The 14,343-nt window shown below is 39.2% G+C and overlaps 3 protein-coding genes across 3 annotated transcripts; 1 reads left to right on the top strand and 2 right to left on the bottom strand.

The window, feature by feature from the left end:
* Window positions 1-2,675: 2,675 nt before the first annotated feature.
* LOC101314473 (kinesin-like protein KIF18B-like) lies at window positions 2,676-6,617 on the bottom strand. Its single transcript, XM_004301036.1, has 7 exons — window positions 5,818-6,617; window positions 5,224-5,497; window positions 4,803-4,853; window positions 4,608-4,700; window positions 4,158-4,523; window positions 3,140-3,826; window positions 2,676-2,896 (listed from the first exon to the last, which is right to left on the bottom strand). Exons 1-7 carry the CDS (start codon window positions 6,615-6,617, stop codon window positions 2,858-2,860), a joined length of 2,310 nt encoding a protein of 769 aa, XP_004301084.1. The 3' UTR covers window positions 2,676-2,857.
* Window positions 6,618-8,225: 1,608 nt separating this feature from the next.
* Window positions 8,226-12,551, top strand: LOC101296380 (DEAD-box ATP-dependent RNA helicase 51-like). Its single transcript, XM_004299199.1, has 12 exons — window positions 8,226-8,706; window positions 8,794-8,979; window positions 9,413-9,598; window positions 9,780-9,863; window positions 10,334-10,375; window positions 10,578-10,649; window positions 10,786-11,085; window positions 11,277-11,315; window positions 11,420-11,524; window positions 11,696-11,764; window positions 11,848-11,973; window positions 12,109-12,551. The coding sequence occupies exons 1-12, from the start codon at window positions 8,299-8,301 to the stop codon at window positions 12,289-12,291; spliced, it is 1,800 nt and encodes a 599-aa protein (XP_004299247.1). The 5' UTR covers window positions 8,226-8,298; the 3' UTR covers window positions 12,292-12,551.
* Window positions 12,552-13,625: 1,074 nt separating this feature from the next.
* LOC101314188 (early nodulin-like protein 2-like) lies at window positions 13,626-14,248 on the bottom strand. Its single transcript, XM_004301035.1, has 2 exons — window positions 14,074-14,248; window positions 13,626-13,957 (listed from the first exon to the last, which is right to left on the bottom strand). Exons 1-2 carry the CDS (start codon window positions 14,246-14,248, stop codon window positions 13,626-13,628), a joined length of 507 nt encoding a protein of 168 aa, XP_004301083.1.
* Window positions 14,249-14,343: the final 95 nt, after the last annotated feature.

The following is a 14,343-nucleotide window of genomic DNA, read 5'->3' as shown; positions in this document are numbered from 1 at the left end:
TTCTATTGTGCTCTTTCGAGTCCGCTTTAATTTCCTTCTCTTGTACATGGCCTTAGCACAGATGTGAATAATTTAGTATACAACCCAGAATTGGCAACACATATTTAAGTCAATCCTAGACTACACACCAAGAACAGCATTGAATGGATTGCGTGTTGCCCAGAGCTCTAGTGCATTGCCCTTATGGCCTAAGGTAGGTAAGGTTGTAATAAATCAGGACTATAATGACTACTGCCATCTCAGTCCCATAGTTGGGTGGCTGCCATCTCAGTCCCATAGTTGGGTGGTGCCATATTATTGTAGGCAAATGTACCTTGTCTATTGGGAACGTACATGTAGATAGCTATGTGACCTTAAGATAAAGTTACTGAATAAATGAACGAGAGATATGAAATATATATGTAGGGTTTGATCTTAGAAATATTAAAATTTTCAACCAAATGCCTGCATCATATCTAACAGGCCCCCATTGAAGTACTCCACATGTTCGGTTGTTATGAAATGACATGCCTAGTCTAAAGGCAAAATGTTCGATAAATTGTCTTATAAGTCTGCAACAATAACAAGTAAACAAGCAAAGCAAGTTAGCGTGCGGACTTCTTCATCTCGCTCAATGAAGAAAAGTTCTGATCTCTCTGGGAGTGGTGGTCTTTCTTTGCCGAGTGATTGCTACAGCAGATAACATATTTAAGCTGTTCATATGAGGGACCAGACTAAAGACACTGAGCCCCGTGCGCGGAAGAGTTGATGATGTGCTCAGACTTTAAGCTCAGCTGGGAGGCCCTGAAATGCAGAAAGCCTTCAGCTTTTTCTTCATCACTTGAAGTCTTAATCTATAGGTGGCCATTAATATTTTCCTTAATTGGATAGGAGGACGCAATATCTGATATCTACAAGTGGATGTTAACAAGCTTAAAATGCTTGATTACATACATATTGATATATAATTAAGCAGAAGCAGGGCCAGATTAGCTAGAAGTGGAATACCTTTTTGATCAAGTGGTGCTGTAGTGGTGAGCTTATTTGGTATTTCATGCACACAATGGGGTTGGATCATCATCACCATGGTTTGTGGGATATATATCTCAACACGCCCCCCACGTGTGGCAAATCTTTAAGCCTAAGACGTGGACAACATTTGGGGTGACGTGGAGTTCGTGTGAAACGTGAACGTGGGTAACCCACTCTGATACCATGATAAAGTAGTCTGGTTTACATCCAAAACCAATTAGCAATGGATGGAGTGGTCCAAACCCTTATAAACCACATGTAAAGTCCCATTTTTCCCGATGTGGGTTATATATTTCAACAGTTTTAGTGTTTTGATAATCTTGAGACTTCCAGAAGGAAAATGGAAACTGATAAAAGAAACCAAATGAGAAACATCTAATAGGCAGTTAGGCACCAACAGACTGTAATTTCTTTTTCGACTGCCATCCATCTCAAAGTTACGACTGATCGATGTTCTTGTTTTAGTTTCCAGCACTACTCTTAGTCTGCAAGAAAAGATGAAAATGCCCTAAAAGAGAGGGCTTCATATATGCCTCATTTGGATGATATAGAGCTTCATTGTAAGGTTCTGAATTGTACTCGATCCCCAGCCAAATCCAGACCCCTCTTCAGCTACGCTTCCCTCAATTTCGGCGTCCTCTTTTGCGAGCGCAAAGCTGATGAGCCTTTGTAATATAGATAGAAGTCAATATGAGCAACAAACGTATTTACAAGTCTTACTCTTACATCAGGGAACAGTGAAAAGGAACATAAAACAGGTGGTGTTCCGGGTACAAATAATAATTTCCCGATCTCCACATCAAGGAAGTAGTAAGATGTCCGATGGAATGACAGCATTCCATAATTTCTGTTGCAACTTGTTACAAACTCTTTAGTCTTTATTAGGGGTTTGCTACATCTTGTAAGTTGTAACTACTACTTTAGGCTTTTGAGATGAACAGTTAAGGTGCGGTTTGATGTTTTTGTGAGTCATCTACACAGCAGATTGGCCTTTTACTACCACTTTTGTGTCGGAAGATGATGAAACTGATCGACTTTTCTTATGGATAGTATAGTTACCTCTGGGAGGGTACATAGTTATGTATGACGTAGCATTTTGCCAAGTTTTTGGTTTTTTGGTAACTCCGAATTCAGACCTGTTGAAAGTGATTGGAGTATGGGACATCAATTTTCTTTGATGTATGAGTGTATTTTATGTCATCTACAGAGTTTGAGCCATTTTAACAGTCCTTTAAGCATCATGAGTGTATAACTTGGAATTAGAGATAATTGAAAAGGAAAAACCAGCATAAAAAAGTACCCGAGCCACTTTTACTATTAGTAACATGTCTGAAGTCTGAACTCCACTTGAGAAAGAGCTCGTTTAAATATTTGACCTTAACCAAAAAAAAAAACCTTGACCTTACACAGTTATTTACATGATTTTGAATGCAATAAGGTAAAACATGTGCTCACTTCTTTTTTCTAAAACAATAAGAACAAGCATTTATGCATTCATCTGGATCTGGGAGTGTATTGATGATCTCTACATGAGTTTGGAATAAGTAACACACTACTCTGAAGAAGAAGAACAAAATATTGAACTAATGAACTGTGTTTCGCAGACTCTACAGAAGAAACATTATGAAGAAAGAATAATGTAATGAACAACTCAGATTCCATCTCCATTGTGATATGACAAGGCTGGTTGATCACAGCAGCACATGACATAAAATACAAGTAACAGCAGCCCTGCTCCTACCCAGTAATAATATTTCTACCAGGTAACAGCGCGGTCACTTTAGCCAGAATGCCATAATCTCTCCACTTCTCAGACCACTCTTTCTTCATCTTCATCCCTCCTATGTTACTTCAGACGCTCGGCCTTTGGTCGTGCAAAACCTGGCTGGTATAGTTGATGACGTGCGGTGCAAAAAATATCACAAAGCAGAAACATGGATAGGCAAGCTGCATCAGTTGCAGAACAAAGAAACAAGGCATACATAAAAGATTAAGGAGAGCATGTTTTCATTGGAGGATGATAGGTCCTGTTAATTATTTCCTCGAAGTTTCATATGATGGCGTGTTTGAAACCATACAAATTTTTCAGAAAGTAGTTAAGGAAAGACAATGAGAAAAATTAGACTACCTGGAGAAGCATTGAGGGAGCAGCAGCCGGTTCACGAATAACATGACTTCTAGTTTTCCTTCCATTTTGTGTAGTAACTGATGGGCTATTTGCGGTTGTTATGTCCCAAAAGCTTCGTTTTTTTGCTGTTGGAACTGGTGACCTGAAACGATGACTTGGACTCTTCAACTCACCCGTGCTTGGCTCCTTTCGTCTCAAGCTAGCCCTTGTTACTACTCTCTTTGTCCCCTCCCTCCCCGCTGCTGGTGCTGGTGTTTGTTCACTTTTCCGTGAAAGATCACGAATAAGATCATCCTTCTGCTTTAGCTGTGAAGTATGATCCTTCTTCATCCTTTCTATTTGTGCTTCTAATGCTTTTACTGTCTTTTGAAGCTCTCTAACTCCTTCCTGATCCACTCTTCTTTTCAAGTCAGGTGTGAAACAATTCCCAGCCAAGAAAGATGGTCTGGGTTTTCTCTTCTCATTTGATTGGGCAGATGTTGGAGGAGTCAAGAGAGAGGTAGCTGAAGAAGGGGTTGGAGACGCATTTGCAGCCAAGGATTGTGCTTGTACAACTAATAGCTTCTGTTGATGACGTGCCAGTTGTACTCGAAGTTCACGGTTCTCTTTCTGTAGTTCAAGTAATAGTTTGGCCTGATCAGTTTCAGATTCAGGAACTTCCGTTATTTCCTCGTTCACCTCGCAGGCCTGCAATTGTGTAAGTTGGTAAATATTCTTTTTAACAATATGAATTGCCATTAAAATTTCAGCACAACTTTTGGAACTGACATGTTGAGAAAGAAGAAAACCAAGCATGGAATTTTGAGGAAGATGAAAAACCAATGCCATTTGTCTTATGATAATTCAATTAAACTAGCGACATACCGACATGAAACTCTCAAAGGGTCAGAGTATTACAAAATGTAAAAACAGAAAGTTAAAGCATTACTAGTGACACTTCAACAGTTGGATATATGATTGCATTTGATACCATAACTAAATGAGTGGAAATTGAAGAATCATATGTTAGGAGGCTGACCTTGGTCCTAATTTCCTTTGCTCGATCAGCCCAGTGAAGAGTATTTTGGGTTTCACCAAATGAAAGGTTACATGGGCTGATATTGGCAATCATTACAGTGTTACAAGCTCCACCTAGAGAATCCTTGAGAAGTTGGGTCAACTTTGAATTTCGAAAAGGTATGTGCTTCTTTCCTTCCACGAGAGCATTGATGCAACTGCTCAGTGCTAGGAGTGACCGATTTATATTGGCACCCTCAATAGATCTTACTGTTCTCTGTTCCGTGGCAAGGGCTCTCTCAGATCCGGCAAGATCAATGAGTGAAAGCTTGCCTACGCGGTTGACCACATTCATAGAAGCATCTTTTACCTGGTATTCAACCACAACCTAGACACAGAAGAGAGGCATAAGAAAGAAAGAAAAAACTGATTCATAAAATTTTAAGTTATGACTTTTGAGCTCTATTGTTACCTGTAAAATAGCATGGGAGCGAGAAGAAGTTTCATTACAGCGAGTTGGTTCAGTAGTTCGGTTTTGGTTTCCCCGCTGAAGCAATTGCATAACCTGCGACAAGACAAAGAAAGACCAAACAATATTTACCTTCTGGAAACCAATAAGTAACCTATCAAAATTCAGATCAGCAAAAAAGGGGAGTTGCAAACATACTTCATCGGTTGAATAAGCTCTGTATTGCGTAAGACCAGCTGCCACTATTCCCTGTAATATACATTTCAAAAAAGTATCTTTAACACGGATTCTAAAGATTTATCTTGGAATTTTAACTATTGCTAAGAACTGATAGTTCCATGTATCAGAAGTCTTTCAGATATATGAATGTGGTATGTAAGATTTTGAGCTACCATTTACTGAGACAAGATACTCAAAAACATGTTTCTATTTGTTAGAGTGAAGCATATTGCTCATGTATTTAGTCAGTGACACCTTCATTAATATTGGTACATTTTAGAGAAATAATTTCCATTTCTGAATAACCAGTTATATCCTTCCTGGTCAGTAAAACCCTGATGGTATATAAGGAAACTTCGACACATTCTAATGTTGCAAGTAAAATTAGTCAGATAGAAACCTGTTTATCTTCTCTAAGAACCAGAGGCCGTCCAGGGGAGAGCAAATCCCTGACAGTTTCATTATACACTTCAAGATAGGACAGATGAACCACATGATTTCCATCCCAGCTCCTCTGCCTTATCTTGGTAAAGACATCCTTAATCGCCAAAACCATCACCCCCGGACTCTCCAGAGTGCCCAGCATTGTATACGTTTTCCCAGCTCCAGTGGCACCGTAACAGAAAACTGCTCCATTCCTCCCCTGCAGAACTGCTTCCACAAGCTCAGCTGTGCTGAAAAAACCAAACATGGTACCCTCTTTGTCAAGCCTTCCTCATTCATGAAAGTAACAAGTTCATCAAAGTTGTTCCAAACCACACAAATCACACAATAACTTCTGTCAAATATGGAAATCTCAGCTCTTCTAAGTTCTAACACACATTATTAGCAACAACTGTATTACCAAATGGGGTTAATCTTTTTGTTAAACTTACCTCACAATCAACTAAAACTGAAGAAAAACAAGCACATTCATAACGCTAATGAAGCATTTGAACACCCAAAATTTCAAGCTCAAAACTTTCAGGCCAAAAAAAAAAACCCAAAAACAGACCTGGTGGAATAAACTTCCTGCTGAGAAGCTGAATCCGGAAACGAAGCATCAAACGTGAAATGACGACCCCTGAGCCTCTTCAACCTCAGATAATCGTTCTCGTTTGCAAACTCCGTCAAGTACACGTCACGCCGGTTCACAATCCTCACACAACACCTCGAACCGCCCTCCTTCTCCTTCTTGCTCATCGGCCTCAGCCTCACATACACCATTATCCTGCTCCCACCACTCCCCACCCTTTTCGTCTCCGAAACCCCATATTTCGTCTCCGAAGCCCCAAATTTCGTCTCCGATTCTTGCACCTCCTCCATCTCCGTCACCGGCGCCGCCGCCTGACAAACCTGACCGCCGCCGAGAGAGAGCCGCCGCGCCACCGTCGGGGGTCTGGCCTTTCTTGGGTTGGAAGTAGCGAAGCTGAGAATCCGGTCGGTGGTAATGGCTCCGGCGACCGCCGCATTCTCCTTCGCGTCGTGGTGGTGGGCCTGAAGCTGAGGCAGGACGTAGGTTCTTGTAACGGTAGAGCTGCTGTTGTTGTTGTTCTCTCTCATGACTACTCGGGTGTTGCCGGGTCGGAGCTCCGATTCGTTTTTCTGGGTCGCGAATCGGAGCTCCGACGGGTTACGCAGAGCTGCGGAGGCTTGCTTCTGCTGCTCGTAGAGCAGAGTCAAAGCTTTCATTTTTTCCTTCAATCCATGATGTGGGTTTCGCAGCAGGAGATGATTATTCAAATGGGTCTGGGTCTGTTCTTGATAATCCGACCTGGGTTTCCGTTCACTCTGTGACCTAGTTGATACTGGCATTTTAGGGTTTTGAGATTTCGAGTCTTTCGCGCATGCCCGGATGAAATTGAAGGCGACCCAGTTGGTTAAACTGATCCAATTGCAGAAAGATTGAAGCTTTTTCCTGATTTGCAGAGCAGAAATAGAAGCTTGGGGAGATCAAGATTGGGGATTTTTGGTTGTTAAATTTGGAGGGGATTTTGAGCCGTTGGATTGGGGGAGAAGTTGATACTGCCACTCAAGATTCTGCTACCTGCGCTCCAGTTTAGTTTGAAGTGAGGGGTTGACTGGAGTGGAAGAAGCAATTGAGGGGAGGGGAGGTAGGGTTTTTCAAAAAGCAATATTTTTTGAAATTATTTATTTGTAACGGTCAAAAATGTTGTCAGCTTGCTAGCCGGTAGGGGGAGAGATGTGGGATCTGGTGAGACCACGTGGAAGCTTTTCCTTTTTTGTAAAGATGTATTATTTTGAAATTTTCAAAGTAAAAGTGGTAAATATAAAGCAAAAGGATTGTATTTTTGTGTTTTGATTTCAGTATCAAACATTTACTTCATAAATCAAGGGGTTTAGATCCATCTTTTTATGGTGTTTAATGGATAATCTGCTAATTTACTAATTTTTGTTTGCGGATGAAATTTCATGTGATGCGGTAATGATGGTGATTTGAAATTTTAAACCAAGAAAAACTATTAATCGCATGCATGAAATCACAAAATTTTTAACTTGACTATGAATCTACTTTTGTTTATCTTATTTGGTCATCAAAATGATGTATTTAAATAATATGCATGATTTTGTAGGTAAGTGGAACATAATGGCAATCAGTGCCTATGATTCTACTTACATAGCTTATTCTACCTATATGCATATTCTACGAGAGTCTATTAGAGCACCCCATATTATAGATATGATACTGAAATTTGCACTCTTAAATTTACAACACACACTCTTCATTCTTTGTTAGGTTAAACTTTTAAATACAAAACTCAACTTATTAAAAAAGGAAGTCATAAGTGTGAATTGTAAAATGAGTTAAGCACGACTGTCCCTTCAATAATGAAACTTGATCATCAAAGAGATTTGTAGTCATGAAACTTCATCATAAAAGAGATTTGTAGCTTTTGAGATATAAACACCAAAGGTTGGTGGGTTTTGGTGCCACTTTTGCTAAACTATGGCATTCATTTGCCTGTAAGTACTTAAGTAAAATCATAATGGTTTTCAAAAAAGAAAAATCAAATGATAGTACAACGCCAAAATAATTGTTTAGATGGCTTATCTATATGACTATATGATAAACTAATCTGGTGAAATATTAAAGTTGCGTTTATATAACCCATGCCTAACAAAAGTTAAAAGTGGAAAATCTGTTTAATGATAGTCAAATGAATTTGCTATGTAAATGACTTTTTTTTTTTATAGGACTACGTAAATGATTTTGAGAAGAACAAAAGATGTACAAAATGAGCAAGTGATGGTTCAATCCAGACTATGAATGGGCTTAGTTCAATTGTTGTTATCTTTTGAAAACGGGCTTTGATCACCAAACGGATGATATATAGTCGGGTCAAAGCCCAAACCCGAGACTGCTGGCGAGCTACTAGGGTTTAAGCTTAAGGATCAAACCCTACACAAAACACAGTCCACCTTCTCCTACATTTCTCACCGTTCCTAAAACCCTAATTCGCCAGAACCAGTCGCCATGGCCGACCCCACCTCTCACGCATCTCCCATGGACGACGCGAAGAAGAGGAAGCGCAAGAGAAACAGAGCGAAGAAGCCGTCGGAATCGGAAGTTGCAGAGCAACCGGAGCCGCAAATTGAAGAAGAGGAAACTGGAGACGGCGAAGAACAAGCTAAGAAGAAGGGATTGGAGAAGAAGAAGAGGAAGAAGATGAAGAAATTGAAGGGAGAGGAGGAGGAAGCAGCAGAGGCCGAAGAAGAAGAAGAAGCAGAGGAGGAGGAGGAGAAGAAGGAAGAGAAGAAAGAGAAGAAGGTGAGGAGTGGTGGAGGGACTGGGATTATGAGCACAGTGAGCTTTGAGAGTTTGAATTTATCTGAGAAAACCTTCTCGGCCATTCAAGGATTGGGCTTTCAGCACATGACTCAGGTACGATTTGATTCTGAATTAATGAGATTTTCTGATTGTTAATGTGAGTTTGTATTGAGTGATGAGGTTTTCGAATTGCGAATGCAGATTCAATCCAGAGCAATCCCGCCGCTGTTGATTGGAAAAGATGTGCTTGGAGCTGCAAGGACAGGTTCCGGGAAGACTCTGGCGTTTTTAGTGCCTGCTATTGAGTTGTTATATAACGCAGGCTTTTCGCCTCGCAATGGAACTGGTGTTGTTGTCATTTGCCCAACTAGGGAACTCGCAATACAGGTGCTTATTGAATAATAATGTTACTGTTGAGTTACTTTGGTTTGATACTGTATTTGTGCTCATACATGAAGGGTATAACGAACATTTTCGTGTTAATGTAGTCAAGCTTGATCCAATTTGTGCTTGTTACAAGTATTGTCTTTAGTTCATTTAATGTCTAGGACTACATATCTTTGAGCGTTCATGGTACCTGTCTGGGAGATGGGTTTTGCAAATAATGGTTCTTCTGATATCTCTGCATCAAGAACATTAACTTCTCACTTTAACGGTACTTTTAGAAAGAATGATATATGTATACGCAGGAAGTCAATTAGAAATCATGGCTTGTTTTTAATTAAAGTTGGAAAGAAACAAAATCTGTTGTTGCAATTGAAGATTCATATTTGAAGTTGGAACAATTCTTTCCTGACCAATTCACTGTTGGAATAATCAGTCCCATGCTGTGGCTAAGGACCTTCTCAAGAATCACTCACAGACTCTTGGCTTGGTTATTGGTGGTTCCGCTAGAAGAGGAGAAGCAGAGCGTCTTGCAAAAGGAGTGAATTTATTGGTGGCAACTCCTGGTCGCCTTCTTGACCATCTGCAGAACACGAAGGGATTTGTATATAAGAACTTGAAGGTATTTGTTTTATCATGTTGCTTTAATTTTTCAATTTTCTTTTTTTGTGGCTACTTACATGTCACTTACTGAGATGTTTTGGAATTTTATATAACTTGGTCAGATTGGTGACATATCTTATAATGACCTTACAACATTTCTCAAATTTTAATTTCTTTATTTGATTTTATTTGATTTGCAGTGCCTTATCATTGATGAAGCTGACAGGATACTGGAAGCAAACTTTGAGGAAGAAATGAAGCAAATTATTAACATTCTGCCAAAGGTAAATAAGATGTTTGGTTGAAGTCTTGATGATGCTAATCATGTATGATTACTTTATAGTTTATCTTGAGTCTGTTTGTGTTTGCTGAAGTCTCTTGTTTCATTAACCGGCTCACATCAACTTCTTTTGGTTTCATGGGTTTTAGTGGTAGTCTAGTTGCATTAAATAACTAGCATTAACGGTCTTAGTTTGTTATATTGTTTAACTGAAATAATTTGAACAAACTGGATACTTGTTAATTGTACTGTTTGAGCAAAGATATTGCCACTTAAGAAGTGACATCAAGTATGAAGCATGATGCATCCAGCACTCATCATATGTTTCTGGTTTTCTTCCAGTAGCTGGACTGCAGTAGTTCTAAATTAACTTTACATGAATTTTACTTTGTTGGTTTTTGTTTCTATTAGTCTAATATTATTTACCTTTTTTATTATATGATTTAACTGATGGAGCTTTTATTGAATGTGCAGAATAGGCAAACAGCTTTATTTTCTGCAACCCAGACTAAGAAGGTTTGTGCATTCTATCTCTATCTTTAGCAGTTATTCAGTCAATCTGTTGCTTTCCACATCATTTTTTTGGTAACTTATTAACTTGACATCCTGCTATAGTCCGGTAGTTCCAAAAAATGTTCCTCTGTCTCTTCTTTACATGACTGCATTGCCCATATGTTACTTGAGTTACTAATAATAATACTTCCCATTAAACCTGCAGGTTGAAGATCTTGCTCGCTTGTCCTTCCAGACGACGCCTATGTATATAGATGTTGATGATGGGAGAACTAAGGTAGGAATCCAACTGGTCTTGTAGATTCCACATTAAGATTCATATATAATATTAAGTCCACTTCATACTCATAGATTTATTTATTCTTGTATTTAGCTGTAACATCTAGAACCTGACAACATATGTGCACTTTCAGGTCACAAATGAAGGGCTGCAACAAGGCTATTGTCTTGTGCCAAGTGCCAAGAGATTTATTCTGCTGTATTCTTTCCTCACAAAGAATCTATCAAAGAAAGTGATGGTCTTCTTCTCTTCTTGTAACTCAGTGAAATTCCACGCTGATCTTCTTAGATATGTTAATGTGGATTGCTTTGATATCCATGGAAAGCAAAAGCAGCAGAAGAGGACAACTACGTTTTTTGACTACTGCAAAGCAGAGAAAGGAATCTTACTTTGTACTGATGTTGCTGCTCGTGGCTTGGATATCCCTGCCGTGGTATGTTCTCTTTTCTCTTTAGTTTGCCTGCACTCTGTGATCTCACTAGTTATTAGGCATGAGGTGGATACACAATAGGGAAAATCAAATTGCACAGTATGCTATGTCAGTATGCTTCTTTATTAGAAATATATTTGTTTAGCAGGCTTATTAATCGTGAGCTTCTTTCTGTCTTCTTCCTGTGCTTGTAGGACTGGATTGTGCAGTTTGATCCTCCAGATGAACCCAAGGTTCGCTATATTTTTTCTTAAACATGCTTCAGTTGATTTTTTTTTCTTTTATTCTTGTTAATTCATATGCTGAATACTGTGTACTATGGAATTGGTCCTTGCAGGAATATATTCACAGGGTTGGTCGAACAGCTCGTGGAGAAGGTGGAAAAGGAAATGCACTACTTTTCCTTATTCCTGAAGAGTTGAGATTTCTCAAGTATTTAAAGGTATGGTTCATACTAAAGAAGAAAGAAAACAACATATACACTGAAACAGAATCCTAATAAGCTACTGACTTCCTGTGTTTCAGTCTAATGTGGAAGCTATTTAATACGAGAAGTATTGTAGGTTTTGGTACTTTTCCTCCATTCATATTCCATATTTCATTCTTTTTTCAGGATGCAAAAGTCCCTGTTAAAGAGTATGAATTTAATGAGAAGAAGTTAAAAAATGTGCAATCTCAGCTGGTACGTTTCTGTTCCTCATTGTTAATTATCAGATAATAATTGATTTCACGTTATTTTAAGTATTTTTGCTTATACTGATGCAGGAGAAGTTGGTTGCCAACAACTACCATCTGAACCGTGCAGCAAAAGATGCATATAGGTCATATCTATTAGCATATAATTCACACTCTATGAAGGACATCTTTAATGTTCACCGACTTGATCTCCAGGTACTTAGCGTTTTCTTGTACAACGATAATCCATAAGATGCTTTGCTAAAATCTAAATTTATCTCTATCACTTGGATGTTTTGAACTCTAATAACATTGTGAAATTCTAATTTAATTGCTATGTTGTTCGTACAGGCTGTTGCTTCTTCATTTTGCTTTTCAAATCCACCCAAGGTAAATTTAAACTTAGACAGCAGTGCATCAAAGTTTAGGAAGAACGTGCGCAAAGTGGATGGAAAGCGACATGGAATCAATCCTGGCAATCCTTACGGAAGGCAAAATGGTGGAGATGATACAAGACAATTTGTGAGACATTAGGAGAGCCTTGCCCTGCAGCCTTGCAGTAATTCTGCACAAGTTTTGTTATTTTTTCTTTTTGGCTCATTGAAACAAATCAAAATGCTTCTTAGTTTCTCAGGGGTTTGGGGTTCTTTCACTGTAATGATGTAACAATTATCATGAATTGGAGACACTGTAAACCTTAAAAAAATGATAGTTACAATCCAATCATGTATTTTTGACTACTTACTGGCTAAAAACTATGGCCATATTTTATGAATCTTAGAGTTGAATAAGTACCTGAAGAGAAGGAGCTGGCTGAGCAGCTGCTGACGGCGGTGCTTGGCCGGAGAGTCGAACTCCCGAGGGGTTTTTTTTTTTATTGTTTTTGAAGGTGGACCCACCAACCTGTGTAGGCTCAACCCGCATTGATTCCGCCTAGCCGTAGCAAGTTTCCGCCTAGCCCGTGGGCCGGTAATTTTATAAGATTTTGCTTTTAAAGAGTGTCGTCAAGTGTAAGGCGACATGTCGTTTTCATCACTTTTGAACTTTCAGAACCTTACGAAACACAGCATTTCAAGGGGTGTCCAATTTTATTTTATTTTTTGGACGGAAGGGGTGTCCAAATTAACGAGATGGAAATGAAGAAGTGCTTGTTGAAGCTGGGCAAGGCTTTGAATAAGGTGACTATTTATATATACTTGCTTTTGTGAAGAAAAAGTGATGAACTTACACTTTGCCACCTTGTGGTTGGAAGTTTCGAAGTTCCCTAGGGGTTCAAATACTTGTGAAGTTGATTTTCAGACTTCCACCTAGATCCTTTTTTTGGGTACATATGAGACTCCTTGGTACGTGAAGCATGGAAATGTGACTGATTTTACACGTTTTTGGGACATTCACAATGAAGAGATGAAGTTACAGGCTCATGTTGCCACCTTATGATCGGAACTTTCAAAGTGATCGAGGTTCAAAATAATACTGAAATTGAATAGTTCATATAGATCCTCTTTCTGGGATTTAGATCATGATGTGTGTACTTGTATAAGAAACTAAACTGACTCCTTCTGTTTTAACAGGCATTACCTTCTCTTTGTTGTTTCTTTAACTTGGTAGGATTAAGACTAAGAACATATATGCTTTAGATTCTCAGAGTCACTTGATAAAATGTGGCAAAGCACTTTGGCATGAAATTGATATTTTGGTTTTGAGATTCATGCGAGATTCCGTCGAGTTTCCTAAACATAATTCTAGTAAGAAACACCAAAAATTTCAAATAAAATTGAAATTCATAATTAGTTCAAGTCTCTCTCATGCTCCCTTAAATAAAATACACACCTACTCAGCCAAGAATTCTACATACTAAGAACAATTATTTAGAACATGAAAACCGCAACAAATGACACAAAGCATAGCACAACAGTTGCTGAAGAAACAGCTATTCCAGCAGCACTATTCTTCTTCTTCTGCAACTCTGTTGCAGCCTGAGGAGGAGGGCTCGCCGGTTCCACTTCCAAGACCTTGATGATCATCCTTTGGCCTTTCTCACAGTGCCCTTTCACCCCACTCATGAAGTAGAACAACCCCGGCCGGTTCAACTTGTACTCGGTGTTTCCATCCTTGGAGTAGAATATCGGACGTTCCGATTTGCACTTGTCGTACTCCTCCTCCGTCACCACCATCACCGAGTCTTTACTGTAGTTGAAGTCTGCGTTTGCATAGAAGAAACCAAAACATTACACACAGTAATTAGAAATGTGAAGCAAGCAATTATAGTACTTGTTAGGGTTAATATGATATATAGTACTGAACCCTAGCACTTACGAACAGTGTCGTCGACTTTGAACCGGTTTTTCGACGCCCATTGGTTGTATTCCTCCTTGGATTTGGGGACCTTCCATCCATTCGTGCCTCCAACTTCAAACTGGACGCAACTCACAACAAGGAAATGGAGGGTGGAAAGAAGACAAAGCAAGACGAACACTTTGGAGGGTTCCATTGGATTTTTGAAGGGAGCTCTCTCTTTTTTAGGGTTTTTTGATCTCTAGCTAGCTTTGAAAGAATGAGATGAAGCTCATAAGGGTTTGTAGGGGG

This window comes from Fragaria vesca, linkage group LG5 (assembly GCF_000184155.1).
Source record: "Fragaria vesca subsp. vesca linkage group LG5, FraVesHawaii_1.0, whole genome shotgun sequence".
Classification (NCBI taxonomy): domain Eukaryota; kingdom Viridiplantae; phylum Streptophyta; class Magnoliopsida; order Rosales; family Rosaceae; genus Fragaria; species Fragaria vesca.
This window is presented reverse-complemented; position numbering and strand designations above follow the sequence as displayed.